Source organism: Conger conger, chromosome 2 (assembly GCF_963514075.1).
Source record: "Conger conger chromosome 2, fConCon1.1, whole genome shotgun sequence".
Classification (NCBI taxonomy): Eukaryota; Metazoa; Chordata; class Actinopteri; order Anguilliformes; family Congridae; genus Conger; species Conger conger.
Window position 1 is genome coordinate 15,901,154 of NC_083761.1, and position 22,992 is coordinate 15,924,145.

Consider the following 22,992-nt stretch of genomic DNA (forward strand, 5'->3'; position numbering starts at 1 on the left):
TGGCTTATATTTTACAATCATCATCATTTATTAATTGCCTTATTGTGGGTCAGTCTTTTGGATCTCTAAGAAACAGTGTGAAAGCATTTTTTACACAACAAACTCAGCCAAATGCAAAAAGTCAGTGTCATCACTTGAATGTTAACAGTGGCATATCCATGTACTGGCGCTGGATCTGAAGAAAGAAGTGACATGCACAAAAATGGAGCTACTTAAATTCAGGTTTGACATCAGTAAGTGAATACATCCAAATATAGTCCCATTCGACCACTGAGCTTTTTTTTTTTTGCTGTCTTACCATAGCTTAGGCACTGTAAAGATAAAACACCATATTTATTTTGACCACCTGAACGCCCTGAACAAATAATTTAATTACATTAAATTATTTGTCCTTCCATCTTATTATGCTCTGGAAGATGGATGTGTTATTTGCACAGCATAAACAACCTTTCATCCACCCAGTATTCCCATCTAACTTGTATGTCTTATGCAAGTTCTTTTTAGAGTTTAAATACAAGCTATTTAAAAAAAACCCTGCTTTCTAACTGCATTACATGAAAAAAAAAAAAGTCTTGTTTTTTTTAAATTGGAAATAGCATACTGTGCCACACACTAAATAAAGCGTAGATATTGCATGAAACTGTAGCTACAGTATATCATATTGCTCTCATAGTATAGCTCTGTTGGGTACTGTAGTCATTGGATGCTGTTAGGAAAAGGGGGTGGGAGGACTTGGAACGGCTGGATTTCATCCAATAGAAAGTGAGATTTTGACAGCCGACCAAATATCAGAGGTTGAGGTGAAGCCCGTGGCTACACTGCCCTCCCGTGGGTGAATGCAGTTAGAGGTCGCTCTCTCCGTACAGGGCGGTGGAGAAGGAGGTGTAGTCCAGGGCCCCCGGCACCTTGCCAGGCCCGGTGTAGGGGGGCATCCTCATGATGCAGTACTCGGCCTGCTCCGGGGGCAGCTCCCGGCGCAGCTCCTCCACCAGGATGTATGGCTGTGGGACACAACAGGCCGTGAACCCCGAGCAAAACCTGTGCACTGTGTGCGTTTTCGTTTCTGTTTCATGTGCTCTTGGACTCCTCAGTCTGAATAGGGCTGCAGTGTGACGGGTCTGCTGTAAGACCTGGTGTACCACTGATTGGTGCAAACTGCAGATACTGCACCACCAGTGAAAGAGCGGATTCAGAGAATGTGTATTCATTGTGTTTTTCTTAGTAAGACAATAATAAACTTTTTCCTCCCTCTTCCTCTTATCACTTTTGGCATTGTTTGAGCAGCTTTATTATCCGTTTCCTTGAAGATGCACTTGACCTTTTCCCTGTCCATACAGTAGAATGTGATGAGTGTGATTAGCCATTAGCAAACAGGAAGCCAAACATCGCACTCTCTGGTAGTGAGTCAGGCCTCCGGTTCCAGCAGTCAAAAGCAAGCTAGTGGAAGTGAAAGACCGCTAGCCTACCTTATCAGCTGCCAGGATCCTGAAGGAGGCGATGACCTGCTCAGCGGTGTCCGTGTCTGCTGTTTCCCGGGTCATGAAGTCAATGAAAGACTGGAAGGACACCACCCCAACCCCATTGGGGTCCACCAGGGTCATGATGCGTGCAAACTCGGCCTCACCCTGCACAGGACACAGCCAAGTTCAAAACAAGCCCAAAAATAACAAAGAAACCGAAACAACAGCTATTTTATACCCTCCACTGTACATTATCATGACTGCACTATACGTTAATAGGGCTGCACCCTGCATATAATTATGGCTACATTTGATTAGCACAGCCATTGGCGGCTATGGTGGTCTATCTCGGTCATCTTCACTCTGTAGGAATGTTCCTGGAGGACATCCAGGCCCATTCAGGTACTGACTAAAAATAAGCAGCTTTAGCAGAACATTAAGGGAAACCCTTTCATATTATGGGCTGCAACTGTCCCCCTATTCTCGTCTGGATAGACGACCAAAATGGCAATTCTGAGTATTTGTGTGTGAATATTCCAGTAAATGTGGATGTGCTTGTCCCCCATTCATGGAGCCCAGGGTAACGAGCCAGCTCCACTCTTCCCAGCTGTTCCCTGTCACGGTAACCCAGTCCCAGGCCACAGGTGATGGACACCCAACAACTGTCCCTTCTAAAACAGTAACATTCCCTGAATGCAGCACTCATCCCTGAACAGCAAGTTCCCGAGATACATAAATAACACTGTTAGATGAGACTTGTGTGACATGTAATAATAAAGCAGTCATTCTACTCATCCTACTAAAACGTATTACACAAAATGAGAACTTTGGGTGATGTAGTCATTTGTGGACAGATATGTGTGTGTCCTCCTACCAAAGCATAGCCCATGGAGATCAAGCAAGCTCTAAAGTCATCAGCCTCCATCCCCCCTTTCTTCTTCTGTAGGTGTTGTAGGGAGGTGGAGAGCGGAGGTTGGAGATGGGAGGGGGTGGGGGTGGGTGGGGGTGTAGCAGGAGTGACTCCAGGTAAGGATCCAAGGGCACAGGGTGGAGGAGGGACCCAAGTCCAGAATTGGAAGAGGATATCTCCATGGAGGAGGACAGGGATGGGGACGATGAGGAGATACAGACAGACAGATACATAGCAGTAACATATGACGTACAGAAATACAAGACAACAGGGGGTGTCAAGGAGTGGACAGACAGACAGCCAACAGATGGTAGCCAATAAGAGGATAAGGACATGGCACACAGACAGCATCCACAAACCAACAGACAGAGAGAGAGAGAAGATAAATACATTTAGCGTCTTTTATAAAAGGACATTACTACAGAGCACCAGAGGCAGGAGCTGCTGCTAGCCACATGCTGCAATGAGTGCTTCAAGTTCACATCTAAGCTATAGATTTTATATTTTGCCAAGTGCTTTTGATTTTATCAATTCATGCACTGAATATGAATGAAAGACATCTGAGAAAAAAAATTTTTGTGTCAAGATGTGTTCTTGCGTTCAAAGCAAAATGCTTTGTTGGGCCAGGTTCGATCTGATCGATTTTAACAGACACCGGCAGTCAGAGAATAAAAACATTGTGATTGTCCTCTGTGCCACTGCCGGGGGCAGGTGGCGGGTGGCAGGTTGCATGGATAGTTGTTGTTTTCACAGTGGGAGCATGTGGAGGGAGCAGCACTGCCTCTCCTGCAGGGGAGGTGAGGTGGGGGGGGGGGGGTCACAGGTGCCTACAGCTGGACAGCTACCTGCTTGTCGCTGCCCACATGACCCAGGCTGATTAAACAGGCTTTAAAGTCATCACGCCGCAGTTTGCCCTTGACGTCCTGCAGGGGGTGCGCATGTGTCCCATGACACGCGGCGTCCACGGAGCGAGCAAAGACAACAGGCACACAGGCAGGCGGGTTAGTCGAGTTAGCGGAGAGGATTCACACGTTAAATTAGACATGTTGGCTTTATGTGCCAATTTTGGGTAGAGACCCAAATGTACAGGTCTACCACATTTATACATTTCTACTACTAATTAATTATGGGGTCTACAGGGCAAACTACAGCATGTCAGCTATAAACTATAACTTATCATTATATACATATAACTTCATAATTTACATTCTCCATATATGCATAATCTTTCAATAGCAAAGCACCCTGAAGTACAGTTTCAGTCATTTTAAATGGTCATTTTAAATGGCAGGTACATTAAATCTAACACAATACTAGTTCTACACTACTAATTACCCCTTTGTCCTTGTTCAGCTTCTGAATGAATGAGAAGATTACCACATTAGAAAGAATAATGCAACATACCCAACCTGTTATTCTGCACAATGCCTTAAGGCAAAACTGTCAATAACCAATGACTGAAAAATAACTGGATTACAATCTCAACAGATGGTTTAGATTCACATGCAGAACAGATCTATGAACAGGACAGTCTATAACATATGGGTTTGTTAAAGTAGCCATGCTACTACAAACAGCACACATCATGCCCAGTTAAGGATGGCTAGCAGTACTGTACCCGGTCAAAGTGGTTGAAAGAGGACCGGAACTCATTCATCTGCTGCTGACTGATGCCCTTGGCATCCCGGGTGAGGATCTGAGTCTCAATCTCGTTGATGGTTCGGGCGATGGTGGTGAGAAGAAGCTCCCAGCCCACCCGGATGTGCTGTCATCAAAGAGGCATTGTGGAAATGAATGGAGGTGATATCTATTGTAAAATCTTAGCAAAATTAATATTGTGTCCACGACTGGAAGAAAATGGGTGATAATACCACCATGCCACAATGTTGAATTTCTGTAATCTGCTCTGGAAAACTGCCTGTTCTTAATTTTTAAGGCAAGAGTGGCTTTGAGGATAATAATCAAGTTTAACACAATTCCACCTCATATTTTCTGTTTCATAATGTAGTCATATTATTAGGCCCAACCCACTGCTACAACATCTTCTGTCAATTCAACACAAAGACAGCCGCTCCACTCTAAAACATGTCCTCACATGTTCTTTTAACTGAGGAGCTCAGCAGCTGAGGTGTGCAGTCATTGAACTGGACAGGTTCCTGCACAGCTGGTGCAGGCAAATCACAGACACCTGATTGGCCAAAGAGGAGTCACTGCTGCACAATGATTGGGGGAGACCCTGCAGACAGAACCTCCTGATGGGACAGTGACCTTACCCCTGGGGGTCACAGTCAGTACTGTGACAGTTATGACTTGGCCTTGGGGTACATCATCATACAAGTGACTAGTGTTTTTTGACTTCCATACAGGAGGCACATGAACTGGACATAAACCAGAAGACTGCATTTCTGACCTGTAATTGAACCATTGTGCAACACAATTAAACTGATGTATTGTATTGAATGTAAGCTAAAGCTAAGCAAGAAAAGTGTATGTTGAGTGTTAAATTTAGGTAATTCCAACATTTTCAGACTATTCTGTGATACCTCTGAGTGTAGCAGAAGGGCATATGAAAACCTAGCTGAATGAGTACCTCCATGGTGTAGTTGGTGTGCTTGTTATCAAAGATAAGTGATTCCTGAATCAGCTGGTGGTCTCCTTCCAGCTTGTCAATGTTGGGTTTGTAGTTAATGATGATGTGCTCAAACTGCTTGAGTTGGGTCATCTGGTCCTCCAAGGTGCCACTCATTTCCACTGAGCTGTGGCCTATTTCCTGTCAGACACAAACAAACTCAGTACAGTTCTGCATACACACACACCATGAGCTACTCAGTGCATCCAGTGAATGTTACAAGAGACCTTTTATGTAAATTTGTCTCTTCCAAAAGACAAAATGATATGAAAATATGGCTGAAATAGTGTGTAGTCTGGAAGAACCAGACATTCCTAAAAGCTGTGGAAGGCTAGTAATGGGAGATGGAATGAGAGCCTTTCTGACCTCCATCCTAGTCTGGATCCAGGGCCCTATAAGGTTGGCCTGGGCTGCAAACTGGCGTCTCAGGCGTTCGTTGGCATGTTGACGGGCAAGCTCCTCCTGAAGAAGGCCGTCTCTTTGAGGAACCAGCTTCTTTACCTGCCCAACAGCATGCGCTACATTACAACAGTACCACACACACGCATACAAACACCTGCACAAAACCCTGATCATATCGCTTCAAAAAGCTTAAGAAAAAAAGGAATGTGTATCATGTGCAAAATAAAAGCCTGGAATTGTAGACATTGGACCTCACCTTGGAAATCTTAAATTCATAGCAGCATAGTATGGAAATCAGAATTATGGCAGTGTGGTATGGCTGCAGGTTACAGGCCTGTGAGCTAAAATAAAAATGATACTATCTGTATGAAAAAGCAACATAAACATATGAATGTGTGCTATCATACACATGCACTGACAATATGCGCACATGCTACAATATATAGTACCTAAGGCAATTTAACACGTTCCTAATTAAATTTGTACAATGGCAGGACTTTTCTTCATATCAACAGTTACAGCGTACCGAGCCCAGCCTACAGCAAAAATCAATACGCAGCTCCTGTGCTATTTCCTGCTGAATTTACAAATGACTTTCAGCTCCTCTGCGGACAGTTTCTGAACCTGACACTTGGACGCCTGTTAGATGGAGTGTTTTGGGGATTTGTGGTGTCATGATGTACTGAGCTTTCAATTCAGCCAAACCATAAAATATTGCATCTGAACCAGCAGTGAACCCCCCCACCCCCACCACCGTGTGATTCATCCCGCCACCAGCAGTCACCAGCAGGACCCATCCATCTCCGGGGAGCGGGGGGGGGGCACTCTACCTTGTCCCACTTGATGCCAATCTCGATGGTGGTGATTGAGGAGTAGGGGTTGGTGAGGGAGGTGCCGATTCCGTAGCTCTGGGCGATCTTCTGAATCTCGTTCAAGATTCCCAGGATGGCCTGTCTCTCGCTGTCTGCTTCTGGCAGGGTGGCCTTGAACTGGTCGTGTGCCACGATCAGGCTCTGCAGGCAAGAAGTTGTTGCCGTTACACAATGGTTGGCCAAAAGGCACTGGCTGAACATTTCCCAGCAGTTTAATCTAGTGCTAAAAGCCTCTTTGATACTCTAATGCAGGGGTGGGCAACTGCAGTGTTGGAAGGCAGGTGTGTATGCAGGATTTTGCTGCTACCAGTTACCCTGGCTCAATCAGCAAATTTGTTATATGCACCATGACCGATTCACTCATAAATTTAACCACAGTAAAAAGCAACAAGATAAGAACATTTATCAGCTGCTGTTTATATCACAGACCATGCAAATGATTGGGCTTGTTAAATCATTAATAGCAGAAGTTGGTCTGAAATCCTGAAACAGATACTGCTCTCCTTGCCGATCCCTGCTCAAATGCAATAAGCAGAAAACAGACTTTTTAAACTTGTTGCCTGTGTCGGAGGCCATATTGCATTCGAGTACAATAGAGCCTCTGTGCCTTTTAACATTTTATCAAATGAGGCATGTGCTTGATTTCATGAAGAGCCACTTTAAGAGCTAGTTCCTGGCTCATTCCAGTTTAATGAAAGGCGCAATGCCACACCTGAATCTCATCCACAGTGTGCACAATGAACATGTCCTGCAGGTCTTCCATAGCCCCTTCCATCCAGTTGTTGAAGGGCGCCGCCCTTTTGGCGAACTCCAGGAACAGCTGGTCAATGGTTTCCAGCAACTTCTCTGTCCTCTGAACACCAGCAGACAACAGCATTTTGTTAAAATATAAATTGTTAAATTACAAAAAATCAGGGAGGGATTTTTTTTGTTTTGTTTAATTGCTAGATGCTGGAATTGTTTGTGCCAAATATTGGCTTTTGCAATAACAAACTAGGAAAAACAAATTCTATTCTAATAATAATGTCACATGGCACAAAGAAGACATGTCACAGGTGACATAAGTTACAAATGATAACTAAGTTTCATTTTTCATAGACATACTGAAATGTGGGGATTTCATAAGAAACAGTAATATAGATATCTGCATTTTCAGTTGAGCGCCCTCTGACCTGAAGAAGCATAAACGCCAAAGGTATCTGACCTGCTGCTCAGCTGTTGGCGTATTGTGGTCTTTAGAGAATAGACCAGTGAGGCTCTGACCACAGTCCTTAGTCTGCCACTCACACTCACAGTGATCCAGGGCCCCACCCCCCCTTCTCTTCACAGATTTGCAGGAGTGAAGTTTGGTCATGGATCAGTAGGGCTCAGTAGGGCCATCTGGGTCTCCACCACCCCCACCCTCACCACCCCCACCCCACACCCCCAGAGCGGTACCTCCAGAGCCTCCCTCCTCTTCTGCGTCAGCGTTCCCAGTTGGTCCCACTGGTCACAGATTTTCTGGCACCTCTCGTTGATGCCAGCGGCGGCGTGGTAGTCCAGCTCGCTGTGAAAACCCGGGGGATTAGGGAGACATCTTGTCTCGCTGCCATGCAGTCTCATATGTTAGCCGGGATAAGACGAGGCTTTCCCCACGACAGCAGAGGTAAGAGCCAGAGCTCCTCACAAGGATTACACCTACAGCAGCCTTGTTTAACAATAAGGCCTTACACAGCTCGAATTAGCTCCAGAGTCAACAAATAGCGAATGATTCCATGCAATCTATGCCAATACAATACAATGTGAACTCTATCTCAGTAAACTTTGGGCGTGGATCAATTTCCACAGTTCTTCTATGACAAGCTTGCACGCTCCAGCTATGTAACCACACTCTTGGCATCCATGTTTCCTGGGGATTAGCAGTATTGGCCAGCCCTGTTCATAGCCACTTTGATCTCACTTGCTGAAAATTATACTGGACTGACTGGATATGGATGAGCATATCTGCAGTCATAATTTCCGTTTCAAAAATTAAAGACATCAATTCAGTCCCAACTCCATATAGCATGTATCTGTGTGTGTGTGTGTGTGTGTGTGTGTGTGTGTGTGTGTGAGATAGAGAGAGAGAGAGAGAGAGAGAGAGAGAGAGAGAGAGAGAGAGACAGAGAGAGAGAGAGAGAGAGAGAGAGAGATTCAATATAATTATGGAAAACAAACAGGAGAATCAGCTAATAATGGACTGCGGAAACTCATTACAATGATAAATATATGTTCCTTTCCAACCTTGCACCCTTAAGGTATAACATCAGGGGGACCTACTGTAGAGACTCAGTCAAAGCCTATTTTGGTGGCTCAAACTTGAATTATTGCATTTTCAGTCAAACATGAGCAAAGTACATTAGGTTAGAAAAATCCCATGAACAATTAGTCCACACATCATCCCATGTTCAAAGTCCAACTGCCAGCATACAAGTGTGACAGCGTTCCAAGGTTAGTCAGATCCTCTTATATCTCGCTGACAATATACTGTAGAGGCATTATGCTAATAGAAACATTTATAATGTATGGTATATCATCTATTACAAGCAGGCTATATTATTGTACCTTAGATATTATAAATTGTAATGAAGGTTGATTATTACCATCATTTATATCATCCTGATTATTACTTTCATTGATGATATATTATGTGTTGCAATATTAAACAATTTATTCAATGTATTCCACATGCAAAAATGGAGCGTTTTTGAAAGTAGCAATAATGAATGTACTTTATTAAAGAACCATATTGAAAAATGTGATTAATGTAAAGCCCCAATTTCTTATTTAATGTGACACCTGGCAGTAGCAAATACTTCTGTGTATCTATCTAGTGACATTCAGACTACTGATGAGTGCTCTGTTGCGTTGAATTTCTCTGCACCGCTGGCTTTGTACCATAGTGAGATTTACACAAAATAATAAACGATAACGATCAGTGCAGCGTAGGATATCTCTGGCTATTTTGACTTTAGAGGCTTTATTGTCGGACACAGTTTATCACCAGGGAGGCAGGAAATGGAGACAGACCTAATGACGCCAAAACAATGCCCCTCTAACCCCTGTGGGGTCTGGTTTTACAGGGGGGCTCGGATGCTGCTACCGGGGGCCGGGGTACTTCAAGGCCACCTGCTCCATTGCCATCCATTAGCTGAGAAACTCTAGATAGCATGTGTGAAATACTTACAAAACTCATGTTACTGAAACACTCAACAGGGGGAACTTGGCAGTGTGTGAAAGGCTGCTTCCCAAGCGACACCTTTGGCCTGAACCAGAGTTCAACATCATTTGTCTTATCTGGTAAAGTAGGAAAATTTGACAGACAGGTAACAGACAGAAGGGGATCCCTTCAGCCTTATTTGGTGTCATCTTTTTGAATGAAAGCAAAACCCCTTTTATGTGTCCAGAGACCTAGGTGGGATTTAGAGTGTGACCCTTAAGAACAGAGATACTGGGTGCAACGTCCCAATATTCAAACTAGAGCAAAATAACTGCCAACCAGTCAAGTTGCAGTTTACAGCCCTGTTTGTCCAGACTCATAATATATGTAGTGAAGAGTTGGAAGGAATTTAATAGAAGGTATTAAGTGCATTTTATGACGAAATGGATATTATCATTATATTGACATCTATGATTTCAGAGGATAATTTCCAGTGAGAAACTTGCTGAGTCTACAGGGGAGTACAGAGGACTGAGGTTGTTTTGAACCAGCAGGAGGCAGCAATTCACTCCCCGAAACTTTAGAATTCTCCTCAAAAATCATTGCGATATTAATTCTTCTTTGGCCCAAATAGAAATCAAACAGCATGCTTTGCGTACTCTCTCCATGAGAATCCATTTTTCCTGTTGTTGCTGTTGTTGCCTGTTAGGTCACAGCAACCTTGACCTTTGACCACCAAATTCTAATCAGTTCATCCTTGAGTCAAAGTGGACGATTGTGCCAGATGTAATGAAATTCCCTCCTGGGGTTCCTGAGATATCACATTCATGAGAATTGGAAGGACATGAGGTCACAGAGACCTTTACCTTCCACCTTTGACCACCAAAATGCAATCAGATCATCCTTGAGTCCAATTGGACGAAATTTGAATAAATTCCCTCATGGCGTTCCTGAGATATTGCGTTCACATAATGGGACAGGCAGACAAACGTACAACTGACAGACGGACATCGGACATATAAAATCATAATATATGTATCCTCCTTTCCTCCACTTGTCTCCATATCCTATCTGGAAGTATGGGCGGAGTAGAAGAGTGGAGGAATGGAGGATGCACTTTTGGGACACACTCACTGACCTTTAGGTCCTCACAACTAGCACTGCACAATAGTCGGCATGGCATCAAACCACTTTGACTAGGGCTTTCAGAGAAAATGACTTATCAAAATTAGGTCATTTATGAGGATTACTTATTACAGAAACATGCCTTATATCCACATATGCAGATTAAGATGACATACAGCACACGTACTGTAAGACAATTAAGTTATTCCAGTGCAAGGTTTGAGGTGAGAAAATACATGCTTATCTAGTATGTTTTAATTTAATGCTGAGACGGACATGTGCTAATACAGTAACTGTATAAGTCAGTATGCAATTACAGTTATGACAACGATATTCACTTTATCTTAGTATGGCCTAAATACAATCGCAAAACGTGTTCCATTGACGACGATTCTATTTTAAAGAGCTGCTTTGCGGCCAAAATTGGGTCATGCGATTCTTTTCACCAGTAGGCGGGACAAGGCCATTTCTTAAAATGGAGATATAATGCGCTAGATGTCATGACTGAGATTTTCTCTGAAAGCAGCGGGGCTCTTTGCTGGAGTGGATCCGGGCCAGATGACTCATTGACAAGGAGCTGGCCCGCTTTCCTGCGAGGGCGGTTACATCAGAGTCGACAACGTTCGACACAAGAAGCGGCATTGACGGACGGCACGCGGACTGGCCCGGTGCTCTCCGACAGCGGCGTCCGCAAATAGACCGGGTGAGGAGACTGTGTGGAAAGAGAGGTAACCGAGGCTGCCCTGCCATGCCCCCGCCACATGCCCACCCCGCTCGGCCAGGACAATCGCCGCTGTCACACAATGAAAACAGCAGGTGCTCCAGCCTGCCGGTATATTTAGAAGCGCGAACGAAAGCCTTTGGACCTGAGATAACACTTTCCTTTGTCTATTACCGTAATGCCCCACACACATGCAGGAAGATTATTCCAGAAGAGTGAATAATGCCAACAAAGTCACTCCAGATTGAAGCTGCTTTGTAGGATGATGGAAGAAGGTAAGACTCTGTCACAGTACTCGAGCGAGATGTGGGTCTCTGTATAGTTTGCATTGATACTTGCAACCGATGACCTTCACATGAAGACCTAAGTTTCCAATTTCAATTTCACCCATATTAGTGCTTCAATCCTTTCAGTACATTATCTCCCGAATGATAAATGCACTCGTCTACAGCTGAGGTAATAGAAAATATTCAGGAGAACATGTTTGTTTTCTCTCTGGAAACATCACTATACAAATTGCCGTTGAGTTACTACTCTAAATATTGAAAATATCCACCATTACACACTGGGCTATTCATAAACATACACTGAAACCGTAATAATATTTTTTTTAAAGAGAAAATGAACTATCCATGGAAATGTATTTAAACGTAAAGCCACTAGAGGGAGCACATAACAACAGCAATATCACAGCTTCTATCATCTATCATGTCAGTTTGAATTAATACAAAATGAGAAAATATATAACCTCTAGACATAAAGGCCTGAATTCTAGTGCTTGTGATGTTCACTCTCTTTTCTAACAGTGCGTTGTATTAATCTAAAATCAATAACAGTATTTAACCAGGTAAGGAGCAATAGAATGATATTACACAGTGGGACTAAAATATTTCCAGATTACATTTATCTTCTAAATTAATCTTAAAACTCAATTAACTTTTCTTTGAGCAAAACATTTACTAATACACAGCACCATACATGGAAATAGGCATTACAAAGCACTGTGTTCTAGATGCTTCTTCCTGAGGGGGGAGATAATGCCGGCAGCAAAAGTTACGTGGGGAATTCACACACACACACACACACACACACACACACACACACACACACACACACACACACACACATACAAGCACACACACAGATATACACACACACACACACACACAAACGGGTGTGCTTTATCAGGGTCAGTTAAAACAGGAAGCTCGGGGGCAGCTGAGGTCTGGGTAATGGAACATACTTCAGCTCCTGTGCGATGGCGGCAATCTGCTCCACTCTGTCCTGGTGGGCAGCCAGGTCGCTCTCGAAGGCCTCGTGTTTCCGCAGCAACGCCCTCACCTGCGTCAGTGATGCCGACTCGTAGTCCTTCCGGGTCAGGATCTGCTCCTTGCCTGCACCCCACACATGGAATGAGATATCAATATTAACATGCAAGGCCTGAAGCACTGGATATTAAGTCCTAAATGCATCAAGAACATACCAAATTAATGTTCATGGGCATACCTTCAAATGCTATTGCTTATGTTATTTAAATATAAGCCTAAAACATCACCCGGACAAGGAGTTAAGACTCACCGTGAGTCCAACCAACTTGGCAGATTTATTGCCCATGAAAACAGCTGCACAGCTAGAATGTGTCATAGAGAGTTGTATTGTACATCGACAGTATTGTTATAATGTGGCAGTAGCACACATTTACTGTTGTAGTAATGTTCTCTGTACACACTTCATGTTATACCCAAATGCTGTCGGTTAGGTGTCAGATAATAACAGTTTATTGTGGAGCACGTACAGTATATTCTAAGAATTCTAAATGGGCTAATGCAGTTTATGAATGAAGATCAACAGGACAAAATGGTGGCAGTGCTGATTCTTTCCCAGGACACAGTCCCAGTACCCAGGGGGACACTCACCCTGGGCCCAGTCTTCATGGGTGGTGGCTTTCTGCCGGAACTTTTCGGCCAGGTGGTCCAGACGCTCCAGCCTGCGGATCTCGGTCAGAAGCCACTCCTCATAGCCCTTCTCAGCCTGCTCCAGGCCCTGCCACGCACTGGCGATGTCCTGACCATCAAATAGACAACAACCAGCAGCTAAACAAGAGAGTAGACTGCACACATAAACCGGTTCAGTACCAAAGGGAGCCTGGAATAATTAATTAATCCCTGAGAGAATATTGTTTCTCTGTGTGAGGTACAATCTGTGCCAAAGGCATAGTGGGATACTTACTTCATCCCTGAGAGCATATTATTTGTTAGTGAAGGTAAAGGCTGTACCATGGGCATACTGGCATACATTCAACTCTGGGAGTATTTGAGCATGCTTAAAAATAATATGGGTCTGTGTTTCAACACTATCTAGCGACCCCTCCTGGTCAATCGGGTGCTCTTTGACTGCAGGCTAAAGCTGCATATGAAAAGTCCTCCTCTGACTCTGCTCTGTGTGAGCTTAGCTGTAGTCTGCGGTGTGAAAAAAAACACCTGGTGACACCACATATGTCAGAGGAGAACCTCAGATGCCTACACGATCCCAAATCGGCAGTGGGGTTCCCCCACAAACACAGCTGTAGCTGCAAGTGATTGGCCATTCCAAATCGAGGTGGGAACTGAATGTGCTCAGCCCCACTTTTTAGCACTAATATTTATTCAAAGATAAAACATTATGTAAAAAACACTCAATATAAAATGTAACTTCAAATCCTAGATAGGGTGGACCTCACTTTTCCCACAGTAACATCCCGGTGGGTGGTGTTGGGGTGTGGGGGCTCACTCACCGACACCATCTTGCCCTCGGAGGGCATGAAGGCAGGCCGGTTGCTGATGCGCAGCTTGGTCTGCAGCGTGTTGAAGTTGATCTCCAGCTGGCACTTCTCCTGCACCTTGGGCGGCTTGTGCTTGCGCCGGTAGTCCCGGAAGTCCTCCAGCTTCCGCTGCATGGCCGCCATGGTGTTCTCCGCCGTGCGGTTCTCCAGCCAGGGGGTCGTCCGCCGGATCCACTCCAGCAGCTGGGGTCACCGGGCCAAAAGCAGTGGGTGAGCAGGGTTTTATTTCTATTAATGGTCTGATTATCATTGGAGAAGCAGCTTGTTCAAAGATTATGCACTGCAAATCATCATGTATTTAGTCTTATAATTAGGCTTAAATTTCTATTTCTATTAACTTTTTGCTAAAAAAAGAAAATTGCTAATGAGGTGAGACAGTTTGACTAATTTCCAGATGGGGTAAGAAAATGTAACATAACAGTTTTCTTACAAAACTAAAACACTTGTTAACACAGGCTTTTTTGCTGCGCAAAAAAAGTGAAAAAAATTTCACTTAAATTTCCATTTGTCACGTGAAATAGTAAGCCAAAAATAAATATGATTTTAAGTCTAAATATAAGACTAAATAACAATTGACTTATTTGTTTTTGCAGGGTTAGGAGCTGTATACAGCTGCATGTACAGAAAAGCAAGAGCAGAGACCCAGAGCAGCGATATCTCACATTGTCATCTTACACTGATTTCCCACACTTTTCAGGTCATATCTCCTGTATGTTCCGGGCTAATCCCTGGTGTGGTGCATGACTGTCCACGGTGTGTTTTTGGTGTGTCCCCTACCTCGCTGGCCAGCCTTTCATACTCTTCCATCAGCTTCTCATTCTCCTGGTTCACACCCAGAATCTTACAGATCCTGTTGGCAGCTGTCTCAGCCTGAAAATACACAGCACAGCCTTCAGACGATCACATCCTCAACAGACTACAGCATCAACACACCCATTATTTGTGAAGAAATCACACTGGTTGTTTTTTAGTATTGGTTATTTCTGATCCTGAGAAATCCGTCACCCATCAATCCATCTCCATTACTCCAAAACATAAAATTATCATAAATTCAGTATGAGCAATGAAGACCATGCTCAAAATGTCAGTTGAATCACATGCTTAAGGAAAAGGGGGATTCTTGGGAAGGAGAGAGCATTTCATGCGTTTCCACACACAGGCTGAGGGATACCTGCTCTGCTCCAGCAAAAGCGTGGTAGAAGCAGGACACATAGGTCATGATTGCTCTTTCATCAGGTTTGGGGGTGTTGACAATGTCTAGAGTGGGGCAGGGGGAGGATAGGATGATGAAGAGGAAGAAGAAGAAAGGATGAGGGAGAGGAGGAAGGAGAGAGCACTGACATCGCCCCCTGCAGGAAGCGGCATGGTACTACAGGGGTCGCTACAGAGAAGGGGGCGGGGGGTGGTCAAGAAAAACAGGCCATTCTGAGAGAACGTAAAAATGGAATGAAAGTGTACATAGACTGGGTCAAACCTTCTCAAGCATTACAGAGCTAACTGTAGCAATGTGCCCTTTCACTACTCACAGTCCAAAATTAATTTAACCCTCTAGCTTTGACCATTGCCAAATGGAGAGCGCAGTAAAAGGTCTTCAATTCAGTTTTCCCCTAGGGAAGGACCCAGGCTGTATCATGCTGGATAGTGCACTGTTTCTAATTCAGCTTGAGGAGCTGGGCCAGAAGTACTGAGAGTCTGACTAAAGACGGGATGGAAATACAAACAAAATGGGAGGTTGGAAAGGGCAACTGTACTGAACCGACATCAATGTTCCCTCACCTTTTGGGCCCCAGCAAAGGCGTGATAGTAACAAGACACATATGTCATAATGGCCTTTTCATCTGGCCTGGTACCACTTACTATATCTGCATGGAGAGAACAAGGTCATCAGCCGAGGTCACCCAGATCTTTCACCTCAAAAGCACTCAATGGCCGGAAAACACAGAGAGGCTTTTACAAGCTCACATAAATAAGGATGACAAGTGCTGGCACATGCAAGATGGGTAGCAGGGAGGGAACCCTTTCAACATGTTTATCATGTCCTGTTCTGGCACAGACACATCAAAACACTGCCATTTTGTGCCACTGGTTTGTGCTTGTGTTTGTTATTTAATGTTGAGAGACAAAATTACATCAGGCTTACATTTTTGGAGACAATCCAAGCTTGTTCATTTTATGAGACAATTTTATGGGGCATACAATCACACCGGGCACTCATTAAAAGAGTAGTCTTTCAACGTATAATAATAGCTAGTAAATAACAGTTCTCCTACTTGCACTTGGATGGAACACCAATGATAACAAGGCTTAAACATATTGTCAATTGATACTGTCAGCTGTCAATGGCTCAGTATTGCAGAAATGGGTCCTGCGGATGAGTCCGTTTTAAAGCAAACATTTGTTTTGCATGGCTGCCTGGAGAACATCTAAAAAAAATATTTACCCTCAGCATCCAACATTTTGGGGATGTCCAGGTGCTTCTCTGCAATTTCCAAGGCCAAGTTTAAATTACCAACAGCATCGTCCTACAGAGGAAAGAACGGGGTTGACTGTTACTGCAGCACATAAACAAAACACACTCCATTTTTTTTTAAAGGATCCATTTATCCTACAGCAATTTGCATGTAGTAAGAGGTATCAGGAAACCAAACAACTTGTAAATCACATTCAACTTTTAAAGGCTAAATAAAGTGTTAAGAAGACTTGGAAAGGAAACATATACCTGGCATCTATTAATCAACTGAGATATTCCACAATTCTGCTGTCATGTGAATGTGTTTATCCAAGTTCTCCAGTTATTGAATTGCCTTTTTATTATTATTTTTGCTATTCAAGCCTCCTGATTCCTCTTTTGGCATTTTCTATACAATTTTGACTAGCTGTCTTGTTCAGGGGTCTTGTTCTTGGGTGTTAGAGATGGACAGGATTAGACAGGTTAGCACAGTACAGGGCAACATGCTAACACCCGGTTTTTCTGGCACACAGCAATCTGTTCATTCAGTGGGGTCTTAATTCAATGAATTCACACTGCAATATGCTTTTTCCTTAACTTTAAGTGATATTCTTCCTTGAAGTTAAAGTTCATTGCAATGATACTGATGAGACAACCAAATTACAACTCTCATATGCTGTTACTGACCAGGTGAACTTAATTTGGCCCCACCAGGAGACTTTCAAAAACAAAGGGTGTGGAAACATGATATGTCAATCAGATGGAGAATTTACTGAATGCTCTTTTGAACACAAGCCTATATCAAACACACACTGTAAATGTTCAATGTCTACTGTAAGTTGTATCATGGGATTGAGAGCTTCAGGTAGGAAACTATCACTGCCCAGGTATAGCACGTCTCTGTAGTCAGTGACTAATGACTAGGGGGGGAGTTGATTCCAGCACAAGAGCAGCTGCAAATTCTACCGAGCTGACCTCCGGCCCATGTCCAAGCGACATTTCAGACTGCTAAAGTTCCGGGCTTACCCAGGTCTAGTCAAGGGTGACCCTACCTCCAAAAGGTCCACCCTCCCTATCTGATATAGGCCATTAGAGGCAGCCCAAAGCACCAGCCAACAGATCATTCCACAGCAACCACCCAGTTGTACACAGCTTTGATTTCCCCAATTCAGTCCTGAAAGGTCACCACTGAGGTAGATCTGGCGTAGGGCCATCTGCATTTTAGATTCTGAATCGGGTAAAGAGGGTGGATTGGCAGTCTGGCCCATTGCTAGGTGGCAATACAGCTTCCAATCATTTCTGAGGTAATCCTGTGATCTCCTGGGATAAGGGTCCCATTTCAAAAGCTATTCTAGTGTCTGAACTGTTTTTTATCCTCTCTCCCAATCTTTTACTTCTGCTCATTCCCTCTATCAGAAGAAGAGTATACATGCGACTAGGAGAAGGTTTTTCATCACAGCACCCATGTGATGAAAATAAACAACACGGCCTGTTAAAATTATGGCAACAATGAAGGATATTCAAAACAACCAGAGACAGAAATAAATTGTCCTATTCACCGTAACGTAAACAAATTTACTGATTGTGTTCCGTGATTTATTATGTTTTTTCTGTTTTAAAGATATTATCATCTGTTAAATTAATGGTAATGTGTGCTTATTTAAAAACAATATATGTCATTTATTTAACCATCCCAATGTCATCAAAGCTTTTTTTTGTATGGTAACCAACTAACCAACTAACCATAGGTCAAAGAAGTTCACCAGTACTTCCTTACTAACACGGTACTAACAGCCTGCCTTATATCATTTGAGTCATATAGCCATCTGTATGTTGTACATGGGGCCCAAAGGCAGCTATGCTATAGGAATAATGGGTGACAATGGTACTAAGGACTCATGTCTCAGGCTAGAGGGTCTAATATAATGAGGTGCCCCAGTGCTACTTAATCATAGGGTTGGATCACAGGCAGGCAATTTCACATGAGTACCTTCAGACTGTGAAAGTTTAGCACATCAGGCCTGTGTCTGTGAATTAGGGCACAGAAGGCAAGCCCATCTTTCCAGCTACGGACACAGCAACAACAGCAATGTGAGCAGGTTAGCATGTACTGGGGAAAGATCTCACTTCCACAAGCACACATACACAAACACATGCACACAAACACACACACAAATACAGATATGCCAACTACATATAGACACACAAACACACACACACACACACACACACACACACACATAAAGACACATAAAAGCACACACACAGATTAAAGATATTGAAATGATCAATTTTAAATCAAAGCATTTGAGATGTTTGCCCAGGCCTGCTCCACTCTGTTCCTGGAGATCTACCATCCCGTAGGCTTTAATTTCAAACACAACTTACGGTATACACCTGATTCAACCAAGTAGCAGCTCAATGAGATCTCTAGCTGTTGAGTAAGGTGTGCTTTGTTTGGAAAACATATAGCATGGTAGACCTCCAAGAACAGGGTTGGGCAGTCCTGCTTTAGCCTTTACTCTATTACTAAGTGCACAACTACAGTACAGTGCTGCTCAGCCCAGTCTCTCTGGCGATGCTAGAAGAAGCAGGGTGAAAAGTGTTAGTGGTGTGAGCCCTTCTCCCTCATGCAGGTCAGTGCGCAGACCAGCATGCACTCAGGCACACAGAAGGACCTTGTTGAGCTTGGAATAGTCGATAAGATCCGGGCGGTGCCTGTGAATCAGGGCACAGAACGCCAGGCCGTCCTTCCAGCTTCATGCCCAAGGAGAGAAGACTAAGGTCAGATTCACTGACAACATGCTACTAAAGAAAGACTCACTATGACACCTTTGACCTATGCCCCAACCCAACCCCACTTCCCCCCACCTCCCTGCAACAAAGCCATATGCTCGTTCTAGCTGACAGTGTTTTTGGTGATGGTAACAACAGACAGTTTCTCCACAGGACTTAATCAGCGAGTCAGTGGTCGGTTATTTTCAAAGCTGAAATCGATGCAGATTTTCCGGCGTGGCAAGGAAGGAAACAACATTAAATCAAGTTTGACTGCAGCCCGATAATGGCAGATATAATTCACAGTTATCCAATTCCTTTGGAGTAAAGAATTAATTATCTAAATTGTGCTTATGTACAGAAAAATTTCCTTTTAGCTCACTGATAAATCAATCCCTCAATTTCACTTCTTTAGGTCACAGTATCAGAGCATCAGTTCACTCTAAAACGCTTTTGCTCAAAAGTTCCCAGCTTTGATGATTTTGTCAGCCAACTATACCTCAGCGTCCAGAGATAAGTCCCTATTTTCTTCAAATAAGCTGACTACAAGATATCCACAGTGCCATATAACTTGCTTGAGGTTTGAGTAGAAACGTATATGGGTATTTCAGTGAGGATAAATACAGTAATAGGTGACCTTTGTTGACTTGGCTTACCTGACATGGAAGTTCTGCACATTGACATTCCTGTAGGGGGCAGTCTTTCTCTGACACCACAAGAGAAGTCCTTCCTTCGCTGATGTTTCTGCAAGGAATCACAATGTAAATCTTTCTACAAATCTTTTACAACCAACGCTTTAATTATGTGGCTAATGAAACATTTTCCACTCCTGCGCTGTTTTTGTTTGGGAACTGTGCCCGTTGTTTATGTCTGTTTACCTTCAACTGAAATGTCCTGAATTGCAAAGCGGAGGATGATGGTCCATATCATTCCGAGGGTCATCTTTACATTCCCGTCCACAATTTCTGTAGGAGACAGATATTAGCTCCATGCAAAGCCTTGGCCAAATAGGAATTTCCTGAGACACAATCTTTTGAGTGAGGTCTCCTTGCTTGAATATTTTCCACTTTGTCAGTCTGCTAAGACTTTCCAACTCAAGTATTTCTCGACTTGAAACTTGTAAACTGGTAATTTTTTTAAACTTGTCTTATTCAAGACAAAATTAAATACCTTCAGCTCCTATGGAAACAAGTTTCACTCCTTTGCTGGTGATGTAATCCAGTGCTTTGTTGACATTGGCGATTTTGTGAAAACGCATCTTCCCTCTGTCTGGTTTGGGTAGCCTTTCACCTGTGAAAATAAATGTGTCTGGCCATGGTAAGGCATATCCAAAAAACAAAAGCCACTGTGAGCATGCAATGTTCCAGTGAGGCAGCTTTTATGTGGTGGGATGAAAAAGACATCATGAGGTACAGTCTGACTGTCTGGCTACCAACCAAGGCACAAAGAACCAAAGCCCTTACAATGACCCCTGGGTGTTGACACTCTGATCCAATTATTTAAAAACCATTTTTAGAACACTGTGTAATGTGTGTTTATTGCTTATCTTATTGCCTGTAAAGGTTAGGCCATATTTATCACAGCTTGTGGATGTGAATGGGATTATATTTTTGATTTCCCCCTTTTTGTGAAACAAACCTATTGCATGCTGTATCTCAGGAATCACCAAAGGTAACATTTGGATTGATTAAAAAACAATGGCATAGAGTCATCAGCATTTGTCCTTAAAAAGCTTGAAACACTTTCTGTACAAACTCAGGTCTATGAGTTTGTCTTAGTGATCACTAAACTTGCCAAACAATGTTTGTGAAGAAAATCAATAACTATTAGTTATCAGTCAAAGTTTGTGTTGATTGAATCATAGTCGGTGTGCGTGCTGTACCTGAAATGACTTCCAGCAGGAGCATGAGTTTCAGGCCATTCCTGAAGTCCTCCTCGATGTTCTCAATCTGTGTCCCAGCCTTACGCAGGTGAGAGTTGCACCAAGCTGTAAACGTCTACGAGAGAGAGCCCTCCAGTGAGACATGAGTATGAACCTCACAGGTGTACATACACACCTTTAACTGCAGGTGTAGTATAATTTTACCCATTCGAAATTAGTTTTTGGCTAAAGATCTTTAGTTTAGACTCTAAATAAATGGAAGTGGGCTATTCTTCCTGCTATAAATTGTGAGAACTATATTTACACACATGATATCCTCAGAGGCACCCTGGACTGTTCTTCAAAAAAGATTATTGGTGAAAATATTCCATATTGTTCATTAACATGTACAGAAAGTGCTTCAGAAAGTATTCAGATGCCTTCAGGTTTTGCACACTTTAGGCAGAATTTATGGGTTATTGAGTGTAGATTGATAGGCAAAAATGCCATTTTTAATGTAATCTACAACGCAATAAAGTGTGAAAAATGGAATGGGTCTGAATACTGTATATCAAATTTGGGGTTCAAATACAAATTGTCTATGGAAAAAGGAGTGGTTATGTGAAAATTGACCCCTGGGAAAGCATTCCATTGGAAGTATTAAACATAAACCAAATCATGATAACATTATGCATTAATTTTGACAGAAGACAAAGACAAAAGACAGAAACATTCTCCAAGCTAACTTTTTTATTTCAAATGATCCTATGTGGGTTTTTCCACAAACAGCATATAATAATGTTTTGGATCCACAATGTTTTCAAATGTGTTTTTTTTTCAAACTAGCTTTGGATTTATTGTCCTTGCCAAAAACAAATCCACACGTGTCACATCAACGGCAAGAGCATTTGTTCCATCAGCGACTGCAAGACAAACGCCTTTAGACCCATAAATCAAGCAGGGTGCTGAAGCCCTTGCTGCCAGACAAATGCAGAGGCACAAACGCACATGCCTCGGGAAACAGGCCGTGTCAATCTAGAGCTAGTGTGACAGCCCTTGGACGGCAATTCAATCTGTATTGCGTTTCACCAACTAAAAGGAAGCTTTGATAGGACACTTTGCCCCCCCCCACACACACACACAGGAAACAGAAGGAAACAACGACTCAGAAATAACTACAGATATCCCAGGACACACCACTGCCCTCAGCATTTCCAAATGAGATTTGACAAATGCTTGGGTCAGTACCTCAGGCCTCTGACGTATGAAAACATATATGAAAACATGTTGGCCCTCTACCATACAAGTATCAGTGAAGTTAATATAATTTGTATATTGCATGCAAAATCGGGTGCCTGAATACACCAATGAGCCGAAACATTATGAACACTCAAAGATGAAACGAATAACATTGATTATCTTGTAAGAATGCCGTATGTCAAGGTCTGGGATATATTAGAGGGTAAGCAAGCCTATGGTTGGATCCCATTGGTTCCCATAGTTGATGTGTTGGATGCAGGAGAAATGGGCAGGTGTAAAGACCTGAGCGACTTTAACAAGGGCCAAATCGTTAAGGCCAGATGACTGGGTCGGAGAATCTCCAAAACGGCAAGGCCTGTGGGGTGCTCCCGGTCTCAGATCTCAGATCTCAATCCGATTGAGCATTTGTGGGATGTGCTGGAACAACAAGTCCGATCCATAGTGGCTCCATCTCGCAACTTGCAGGACATAAATTATCTGCTGCTAACATCTTGGTGCCAGATACCACAGGGCACCTCCAGAGGTTTTG

General features: G+C 43.2%; 1 protein-coding gene across 9 annotated transcripts in view; it reads right to left on the bottom strand.

Annotated features, from left to right (window-relative positions):
* Positions 1 to 103: 103 nt before the first annotated feature.
* The window catches only part of LOC133116043 (alpha-actinin-2), a 28,459-nt gene continuing 5,570 nt past the window's right edge, over positions 104 to 22,992 (bottom strand). The window contains exons 2-21 of one of the 9 annotated variants that reach the window (XM_061225411.1): positions 21,225 to 21,339; positions 20,513 to 20,632; positions 20,221 to 20,307; positions 19,999 to 20,086; positions 19,246 to 19,324; positions 16,559 to 16,640; positions 15,290 to 15,375; positions 14,896 to 14,988; positions 14,071 to 14,301; positions 13,214 to 13,361; positions 12,541 to 12,691; positions 7,711 to 7,819; positions 6,986 to 7,126; positions 6,232 to 6,414; positions 5,366 to 5,500; positions 4,961 to 5,140; positions 3,989 to 4,135; positions 2,335 to 2,400; positions 1,467 to 1,625; positions 104 to 1,001 (exon numbers count right to left, since the gene is read on the bottom strand). In XM_061225411.1, the coding sequence (XP_061081395.1) occupies positions 843 to 1,001; positions 1,467 to 1,625; positions 2,335 to 2,400; positions 3,989 to 4,135; positions 4,961 to 5,140; positions 5,366 to 5,500; positions 6,232 to 6,414; positions 6,986 to 7,126; positions 7,711 to 7,819; positions 12,541 to 12,691; positions 13,214 to 13,361; positions 14,071 to 14,301; positions 14,896 to 14,988; positions 15,290 to 15,375; positions 16,559 to 16,640; positions 19,246 to 19,324; positions 19,999 to 20,086; positions 20,221 to 20,307; positions 20,513 to 20,632; positions 21,225 to 21,339 (2,559 nt within the window). In that variant the 3' untranslated portion in view covers positions 104 to 842. Of the gene's footprint in view, positions 1,002 to 1,466; positions 1,626 to 2,334; positions 2,401 to 3,215; positions 3,294 to 3,988; positions 4,136 to 4,960; positions 5,141 to 5,365; positions 5,501 to 6,231; positions 6,415 to 6,985; positions 7,127 to 7,710; positions 7,820 to 12,540; positions 12,692 to 13,213; positions 13,362 to 14,070; positions 14,302 to 14,895; positions 14,989 to 15,289; positions 15,376 to 15,894; positions 15,981 to 16,558; positions 16,641 to 19,245; positions 19,325 to 19,998; positions 20,087 to 20,220; positions 20,308 to 20,512; positions 20,633 to 21,224; positions 21,340 to 22,992 lie in introns of all 9 variants that reach the window. The other 8 variants (XM_061225412.1, XM_061225417.1, XM_061225413.1 and 5 more) reach the window with 8 other exon arrangements.